We start from the raw sequence: 9914 nt of genomic DNA, 5'->3' as shown, positions 1-9914 counted from the left end.
ACTCAGTAGATATAATTGAGTTTCAAGAATACACGCTTAGCCGTAGTAAAAGTCAACGCAGGTTATCTATTCTCCATTCTAACACGTAGTGTGTACGCTGTTAGGTTTTTGTTTTCCTAGATTTGGCTAACGGTACTACAAGCATCCGTGGCGATTTCACTGTTACGTTCTACCTGTCCGTTAGAGGCTGTATCTGTTTTATCAGGATTTCCGTAGAAAATAAATGCAGGTTGACGTTCATTAAATTGCCATAAAGTTCGCATGTTTATTCATATCAGTACCGTACGCTTTTAGTCTAACTCGCATTCTCATCGTTTCACAATTGCTCGTGTATCATGGAAGCACATCTAGATAATACGCTTTTCGCAATTACGTAGTAAACTATGGCAGTTTACACTCATGACCTGTTCAAAGACGCATAACATTTGTTTTCAACAAACGTACGCACCTCGTGTACCAGCCTTTCGTTCATCCATATGTGTTCCGATGCAAGGCTTAAATTTTTTCGATTACTATTTTCGTTGACTTTCATCTATGCTTTAGTATGATGATAAAGAAAAACAAAAAAAAAAAGAAACAGCTCTAGTTTTTGTTGTATATTGCATTCACATTTGTGGCAACGATGGATACCTTCGTATTCTATTAGGGGCAGAATCGAATGCGCTGCGAAGAAAACCCAACGCAAATAATACGCCTGTCTCCTTTTGCATTATCATGGGTACAAAGTATTTTTGCTCTCATTTATATTAACAAATTATCAGTGCCACTCTTGAAGAACACCATGTTTTCAGTCTGTGATCCAATTGTTAGATTTATGTCATCTATTATCGTTTTACTTATGAATATTCGAAATACTTATCCGATCTATACTAATACCCCACCCATCGCGATCAGACCCCTTTGAGTTTCATCTGTTCGCGTCGTTAAGTCTTTTCATGTGCATGTTTAAGTTGTTTGCTAGTTTCTAAAACAAAACGAAGGTCGACCCCCAAATGCATGGCGCGATATTGTTTATATATATATATATATATAGGTGCGTGAACGTAAACTTATTCCGCACTTCACCTAACTGTTAAATCATCTGACTTGGTAGCCATAGTTATTTTAGACTGTTGACTAATCCAATGAATAAGGTTCAGGTGCCTGCAAGCGCTATATTGTGACAAAGACATTAGAATCACTAAGAACAGGTCAACACCGCCGATGCACGGCGACCTCGTTTAAAACATGAGGCAATTTTCACCGGATGTAATATTGTCAGTTTGCGATGTAGCTTTCTCTCCTCATGTGAAGCAGCAATGTCCGGTAACGCTTCCGATACCCACTGAAACCATAAAAGAGCTATGTCCTTTCTCCTCATGAAGAAAGGGGTCAGATCCTAAAGACTGAACAATTTTAAGCCTAGGACTTCACCTGTCTACGAGGCAAGAACTTGGGGCCCGTTTCAAGCTGCTTGATGGCACTATTAAAAAAAGACAAGTAGGCGACTCCCTAATAAACGTACTACTTTGCCCTATTTTACATCCCTTTAACCTGCAAAATCCGCTGTAGTTTTGAACTTCTGAGACCAATGCGGGTGGAATTGCATCTCGTGTTTCCGTAACGTCAAGTCCGTCCTGAAATAGTTCCGTAAGCCAATAATGTCGTCTGGTGACTGCTTTTCATATGTTCGATTCGTTTCTCATGACAAATGGATGAAATTTATTGGCCTTCAGCTGGTGGTAGGTTTTCAACGACAGCTTTCATAAAAGCAGCCGCTGTAAGTGCTGCGTAGTTCTGCCAGTCACGACGTTTCGTTCCGTCTCGATAGTCCGCAATTCCGCGAATCACCATGTAGTTGTCTTTACGGTTACCGTACACCTGTTACGACAAGAACGAACATTAGGGAAAGCGTAAGTATACATACTACAAAATTTGTTAGGAATAAAGTTTCCAGGTCTCCAAATATATTGGGGTCTTATGATTATTAAGTAGCATCAGTGTTGCCGGTTAACCAACGTACCGATTCAACGACGCTATCAAATTCGCTATCAAAGGCGAAAATTCCGTATTGAGCTGCAAACTCTTGTCTTTGGGCGTCATCGGCTGCAATCACTTCTCCAGAGGCTACGGCGCCAAAGTGAACAACTGGGTGACCGTCTACCCGGGCATTCGGAGTTCCCTCTGGAGGACATGGATGACCCACTTCAATGACATCGTTACCTGGAAATGTTTACGTCTTGTTTATTATATATTTGTTTAACGCCTTTTATTTCGAACTCAAACGTATCTGAACGAAGACAACAGTTTCGCGCGTCACACTGTTCCGTCAGTCATCTAGATGGACAAAAAATCCTTTTAGATTCTTAGTTCACTTCATGTTGATAAATTTTGCCGAAATAAACGGACATGACTTTCGGTTAGAAACGTTTTGATTATCCTTCATTACTAGATAGATCACCTCCAATACTCATGTAGAGTTTATCCGTTTCGTCTGCGGGCCTATCAAAATCTTTCGAGTCGCCATCGGCGGAATCTGCGTTGTCCCTTAGCTGTTCCTGAGCTTCGGTTATGTACTCTTCCCATAATGAAGATCCGCTTTCCAAAACCTGTCTTGCGGCAACCTGAATAACGATAGAAATCAATAGCAACACCAACAGGTGGTTGGTATCATCTTCATGTATGTCCCGATTGGTGATGTATAAGTTAGGTCTTAGCCAATCGTTTTCGCACCTTGTAGTTCATTTAAAGAAGATCCAATCACTTCTCGGGTCTTTTTTTTAAACACCCTTAAGCATCCTAGCAGAATTACATTCGCTTATTGCATTATACCAAAACCACTGATAAGAATAGATTGTCATCAAATTAATAGAAACACAGGCAATATACTTAGGTTCTTTTTGGCTCTCTTTATGCAATTACCTATAAAGTATGGTGGTATCATGTGCATACCTGTAGCTTATCCTCAGGAGGTAACCATGTTTTTAGGTTGAACGACTCTGACGGGGACGGAGATCGATCGTCGGTCGGAGAACTTTGAATCCTGTCAAATAATTCAGTCGCACCAAAGATAAGTTAATATTAGCAGGAGACGGAGGTCGAGGTCGTTGCCGTCACGCGTCAATGTTTAGGGACGTTTTTAGTAAGAAACATACACATTTAATTGTGACGTTATACTATTAGAAAGACAGTAAACTTAATATGTTGTACGATTCCGAGCTATTTAACGGATTTGGAATTTTAGACCATGCTTGAATTATGCATTACCAGTAGAATGAAGCTGGGAAATATTTACACCGAACCTTTGGCCGAAATTAAGGCCCAATGACTAAATTTGTGTGAGTTGAAAATAAGCGTACCTAGCTCTTTGTCTACTGCTTTAATGAGTTTTCGATACATAGCACCGGCTTCAGAAACGGAAGTTTAATCACAAACGACATCTTTTTCTTTAAGCTAGTCGTTCTCTGATGACACTCAGTCGACTGGTACTCGTAGGTGGCCAAAGGCCAGAATATCTGTTATATTTCATCTGCTTAACAAATATTGAAGTTTATCGATTTGCTAGCTAGCTCCGAACAACGTAACAGATTCGATCTTACTTTGCTCCCGCTTAGTTTGCGGTAAAAATTAATTATCAAGTTGATTGGCCGCCGTCGTCGAGTTTTCAAAGTGAATTATTCCCCTAATGTACGAAAACAGACAAGCCTCTCAAAATCCTCCCCCTAACATAAATCAGATAAGATCTGTCTTTGATAACCTCGTGTGCGTGTCCTCTGTGTGTGTGCGTGCTTACAGATAACGAACTCACTTCTCAGCGAACATATAAATGTAATTATTCGGTTCGATATTTTTAGGTCGATCCGAGACAACGACATCTCCAAGCCGCACATGTTTCGAATAGTCTGTGTAATGAGGAACACCACCTCCACAACCCACCAGAATTACATAGTCAACATTCTGGAATGTACCTGTAATGTAATCAATAACACGTGTTCAACGTGAGCCTAGAAGCGTTTTGTATAGCACATTTTCCATTACGAGTATGGCCAAATTCTATCAAACGACTATTCGAACTTCGTCTCGAACTAGTACCCTTAGCAACTCTGGAAATTGTGTCTACATCAACTTAACTTTGATAACCTGGCCGTGTTTAAAATAATTGTGACTCAGTTATAGGATTAAGCAGTGAAGGCGCATTTTCAGAATGACGAGTAAGGCGAGGAAAAAAGGACAACCGAGTAATCTCGTTGTGGTGTTTCCTGCGGCGATCATTGCGCCCCGCTGATGTCCGATGGCGGGAAGTTTTGTGGCAACGACACGATGCCGTCCAATGTTACCCAGCGTGTACACGTTGGATTCGCCTAGTGACAAGAAGAAAGTTGACAACAAGAAACAACAGCAAATGAAAATATGAACTGATCTTATTCATTGATGGCCCTGTAATTGATTTTCGTAGAACTTTATTGCCTACTTATTTCATCATTGTATATAATATTGCTTTACCTACTCAATGGCTGACTGCGACGCGCAATTACAGTACCTATTGGAAGCATGGTAAAACAAATGTTTCCTTGCTTATTATGATCCCGTACGCGAAACTGCCATACATTCGAGCTGGATAGGCAACTCTGAAATACGATTTTTCTCCTGACGAGTAGCACTGCGCCGTTGTTCAAGTTGTTATTAGGTAAACACATACAACAAATACGACCAAATTATATACAGAGACAATACAAAACAATATTACCCTCAGTTTTGTACCGGACAAAGGTGTTCTTATCGTCGATCATGGCATCCACGGCGACTTTCTCACAGAATTGTGCTGTAATTATGGCAATGGTCGGCTGTTGCTGTCGGGTTACCGGGGGCATCTGTCGCACGCGTTTCACCTAGCAGATCAACCAATCACCCAACGAATCAATCGAATTAAATTGGACTGGTGCATTGTATTGATTATTAATAAATGCGTATTTCGCTAAGCTCTTGTATTATCTCTCCGAAACGTCGAGCCTTAGAATTAAAACGTAGGACCTAAACTGCCGCCGACTGATGGCGCCTTGTTGTGTTGACGCACATTACAGATGTTTGTGATAAATTAGATAAGTTTTAATAGAATGATCTCATTGTCCTCTATCTCACTAGGTTGGGAAAAGGCAAGTTCAACGACTTACGACATTATCTATCGTGCATACCTTATGTTCATCTCTGGTGACTCTCGTGAAGGCAGTTCCATCTTCTGAGGTTCGGACCACACCGCGCTCTTCCAGTTCCGAAATAAATGCACGAACCGTATCTTCCGATGACAGAGATGCTCTGAACAATACAAGCGAGCAAAATATATACAATCTCTAGCTAGTCTTCTACAAGATAGGCCAGGCGTACGCAAATGAAGTAGGTTGACTTAGTGACGTTAAACTTGTCATATATAGAACCTTATACAAAGTACTGGGCAATCGTCAATCATGTAGACCCGTACGTCTTACTAATTTTGAATGATTTAGACTCGAACACGCCTCTTCAAGTAGCTAGACACACACACGCACATCATTCCTGCTGACAGAAACACTAATTTGGTTACCATCAAATGCAAAGAACAGAGAATTCAGTGTCCTTACGTTGCAATATCTTCAACAGTAACAGCATTAGGATAAGCGCATTCGATAAGTTCGAGTATCCGTTCAATCGTGACTTCGGCCGTAGATCGCACCAGACACCCGTCTTCGACCATGCTCGCTGAAATTTTCAGTGCTACAATGAGAATAGATATTCTTTCATATACGGCAGCTGACTATATACGTACACGTACACGCATATATTAGAGTATTCGGTTAAATCCAATATTGGTGACATTTTAGGGTGGCGCAGATTGGCGCTGCTGCAGTTTTTTAAGCTATTAGTAGGTACGGCAGTACACAGTAAGGCGCGCATATAACGATATCGTACTAAAAGGCTCTTTGTTCTGTACCATTACAGGCCACACCCTCCTTGTGGCCGTATCATAAACAAAACAGTTAGCCTTTGACGCTGGCTTTTGGGGGCCTATTGAAAACGAAATCCAACTAAATGTTGGCTATCACTAACAAGACACAGATATGTCGCATAAAGCTTGGCCGCGCTCTGTGTTGGGTATTGCTATACTAAATTATACTCTCAGCAGAGCAAGACACATGCAGACGCTCTGTCTCTGCGCCAGATCTATCAACAAACCCCAGCAAACAATTTATTGTTAACGTCACAAACAATGAGCCCCTAATATATCTGTCGTTGACACTGAGTAATGTTATGTCCAATGAAAGCCATTTAATTGAGTCTCAGTAAACGCATATATGTGCGTTGTGTCGTTTGTCATCACTGGCACATATATGCAGACGCTATTCTACTGCTCAGTTAATTTTTTTTTAATGCATATGGAAAAAAAACTGAGCTCAGTGATCATGGAGGATTCTTGGACTACGTTGCCGTGATACAATTTAAATGTTCGACTCTAACTGGTCCGGATTGAGGTGAAGTCCTACTCTCATAATCATGACTACCATTAATAGTGACTAGTGAAGAAAGAAGTAGCGGTAATGGCTTAGCGTATTATCAGTGTCTATAGCAATTTGTTTGGAAAAAGTCGAAGGACCGCTTTGATACATCCGTATCTACGCTAAAAAATACTGAGCGAACATATGTTTAATGTGACAATTCAAGAAAAAAAAAAGCATGTTTATACGGTACAGAAGATTAAAACAATTTCTATTATTTTTAGTTAAAAAATTCTATGAGAACCTTCGATACAGACAGATTTTACTATTAGCGCATTAGCGCCACGTCAAAAGGCCCATCCAAACACAGTCTTTTTCGTCAAGTTTCCTATGATCTCCATTACAAAGAGGTCCGTAGGTACGAGACTAAAACCGTAGGAATGGCGAAATCGTTAGGAAAATTCGTATACAAGACATGTTAGTCCACTGCATATGAATCATATCTTTTGACGCCGAGGGTCAAGCGATCTATTCTCTAGTTATGTGCCACACACAAGTAGGAACACGCTAACATTAACGCATCATGCCCATTTTACTCCGCGTAATCAGTGCACCACTCAAAGAGGGACCCGTTTGGCTGTGGGTTCCGCGTACGAGGTCCCTATTTCGACACCTGATTCTAGAACGCCTGTTGCTGCCTGCGACCTGGAGTCACTTTCATTTCCAGTAGATGCTAAGTCGGTATTTTCACTGCCTGCGTCATGGTTTCCGTTTGTTTGCCGGCAGACAACGATCGGTAGAACTTGGAGTTCGCCAGGCGGCCGAAGCTCGGTGAGAGATATCAACAAAGTGTTCGTCGACCCATTGGCTGTACGTGGCAAAGCAGAAGAGTGAGAAGTGGGAAAAATGCCGGAGAAAAAGAAGCAACCTTTTCTAGGGAGATTTTTTTGCCCAGTTTGTTCTTTCGTTTCCGAAAGCAGTCTATGGGATATACCGGTAAAACGGTAAAGCAATTGCTTGGGTAGATTTTTTCGATTATTATATTCGTCATATAAAAGTTACCGCACATCATCCGTATGACTTCCAAGAGATCTTAGCAATGTAACAGTTGGTGAATTTACGTAAGACTCTCAAAATTTATGAAAGCTCCGCTTAGTTCTTTACTCGTAGGTCACATACGTATCCATTGTATAATTTATTCTAAAATATCTTTAACCGATTCAACTCCGACGGGAAAACTAAGCATACCCATATGAGGATTTTGATCTGGCTGAAGGGTTTTCATTTGCTTCAGCTCAACTTCCACCTTTCTCATGTCCGGGTAACGTTTCTGCAGAAGTTTCATCACCTTCTTGATGAATCCCACATAATCTGAAATGGTATTGAGTACAGATTGAAACATTTTAGTAAACACTTTTCTCTCGTAATTTCTAGTACCGATGGAGTTCTCCCACCTTTTTTTTAGCTGTACATATAAAATGTCTGAAAATAAAAGCCAGATCGGGGTTACCAACTTAACGCATAGCTTACCTCTGGGAAATTCGCAGGGCGATACAAGTTCCTTGAAGAAATCTTGCGCAAGGTGCATCTGTAGCCTTTCGTCCACCTTGGGCTACAAGTAGGATACAATGGAATAACTCAATTATACGCCTAACAGTGTAATTAGCATGATGAAATGGCGGTACACAAAATAGATTGATTTTAAAAACATATAGTTAAAAACAAAGAGCTACCGGTTCTGAATTCTACGCTTATAAAGCGACACATCATTTGAAACAAAAAGTGTGATGTTAGACACTTATAAAGAAAAATAGTTAGCGACCCAATAAACATATTTGTGGCACCTAGATTAACTTTAGCCCAGCTGTAGTTGAGTGGGAACAGGATCGTTTAATATCGGTGGCTTAAAGGTTTATTGAAGTTGTCCCATAATACGATGATGCCGAATCCTCGCCTTTAACTTCCCGATTGATTTTAATTGTTGAGTTGTTCTCTCTTCTGGCATTTCGAAAATTACTTGTTACAGCTAATATACTATGTAACAATACTTACCTTAAACCAAAATTTGAGTTTTCGACTCTCCTGTGAGTGCGTATTATCAGCGGCATTTTTAAGGAACACCTTAAACTCAAGCCATAACTGAGGCACCTCTTCTATTCTATCTGCAAACATAACAGAACGAAGTGAGCAGTTAGTACTTTAGCTACCCATCGTAGATGCTAGCTTCATATCAGCTTCTCAGTGTCAAAGTCATCGGCGAACGGCAAAGGACAATAGGATTTTGGGCGAGAGAAAGGAACGAGGCCAGCTTCTCGTTTGGTCTTTTTCACGTTATTTGAAAAAAAGTCTAGTTCATCGTTTACGTGGCTGTTCACCACACCTTTGTTGATAGGACAGAATCTCCCAGCTTACGTGGCCCTGCATGTATACCTGCTTCGTTAGAGTCGCCACATTGATTTTCCTTATTGATAACAATGCCCTGATGTTGTCCACCAGCGACGTGTACTGCCTGTGAAGTATCGACTCGTTCTACCCGGACGCGCTCGACGGCGATGCAAGTGTGGCCCGCACCGCGTTTGCGGGGCGTCATTACAATGCGTTCTGAAATACGGAAACAAGTGCGGATCATACATATTGGACGAGGCAGATTAGAGGCAAGTAATTGAAGAAAGGCTATGCTTTAAGTTTGATGTCTGAAGCCTTTCTTCGAATCTAGATTACCTTGACTGGTGCCTTTAGGTTTACTAAGCAAACGCGTTACCAGTGCATTGGCGCAAAAACATAACCAATGGCCAGTATCAATGTAACCGCTACACATAACTGAGAAAAGTTTATAGAAAAAAAGGCGCTTAAACAGTGTCAAAATACAAGCGCATATAACACAGCGCTGAGGCTCCTAAACAGATATGAATTTTAGTCAAAAATTGACACTATTAAGCTTACAATTGCTCCTTCGGGCAGCTTTTCTCCACTTTACAGAGTTTAGTTCTAAAAAATATTTGAAATTCAAAATTTCATAAAAAATAAACTTCCAGAAGATTGTTTTTTACACTATTCAAAATAGTGAGATATAGTTGAAAAAACTGGCTAAGCCCGTGCCAGCAGCTACACTTAAACAGTTAACTTATTGACATAATCGAATCATACTCATGTTTATGCTCATTAATAACATCTGCTCTGCATCGATCTGTTAGAATCACAGCAGAGTTATTTTCGTGTCAACTTACTTTTAATAATTCGGTCTTTATTAGTTAATAGTACAAACCATAGAAGTTAATTGACCGCGCATCGTTTGTCGTGGTTTCACATGTCACGGGATATAATATATAAGGGAGCAACGCCATGATCTCGTCGGCCCGTGAATAGTTTTTTTTTTCCTTGCATAGCATATTTTGCAAAAAACACCATTTTGATGCTCCGTCCTGGATATGATGAGTGCGTCCGACACCACGCACGTAAATGCAACTA

At 40.6% G+C, this 9914-nt stretch overlaps 1 protein-coding gene across 3 annotated transcripts in view; it reads right to left on the bottom strand.

Annotated features, from left to right (window-relative positions):
- Positions 1–236: 236 nt before the first annotated feature.
- Positions 237–9914, bottom strand: part of LOC111248732 (uncharacterized) — a 36085-nt gene continuing 26407 nt past the window's right edge. For 2 of the 3 annotated variants that reach the window (XM_086988881.1, XM_086988880.1), the window contains exons 2-15: positions 8877–9047; positions 8499–8608; positions 7977–8058; positions 7695–7817; positions 7120–7314; positions 5595–5712; positions 5172–5292; positions 4727–4868; positions 4215–4340; positions 3788–3947; positions 2932–3022; positions 2441–2603; positions 2003–2202; positions 237–1860 (exon numbers count right to left, since the gene is read on the bottom strand). In XM_086988881.1, the coding sequence (XP_086845007.1) occupies positions 1702–1860; positions 2003–2202; positions 2441–2603; positions 2932–3022; positions 3788–3947; positions 4215–4340; positions 4727–4868; positions 5172–5292; positions 5595–5712; positions 7120–7314; positions 7695–7817; positions 7977–8058; positions 8499–8608; positions 8877–9047 (1961 nt within the window). In that variant the 3' untranslated portion in view covers positions 237–1701. The remainder of the gene's footprint in view (positions 1861–2002; positions 2203–2440; positions 2604–2931; positions 3023–3787; positions 3948–4214; positions 4341–4726; positions 4869–5171; positions 5293–5594; positions 5713–7119; positions 7315–7694; positions 7818–7976; positions 8059–8498; positions 8609–8876; positions 9048–9914) is intronic. The other variant, XM_022801592.2, reaches the window with a different exon arrangement.

The sequence above is a fragment of the Varroa destructor genome, unplaced genomic scaffold (assembly GCF_002443255.2).
Source record: "Varroa destructor unplaced genomic scaffold, Vdes_3.0 BEIS01000004.1, whole genome shotgun sequence".
NCBI classification, from domain to species: domain Eukaryota; kingdom Metazoa; phylum Arthropoda; class Arachnida; order Mesostigmata; family Varroidae; genus Varroa; species Varroa destructor.
This window is presented reverse-complemented; position numbering and strand designations above follow the sequence as displayed.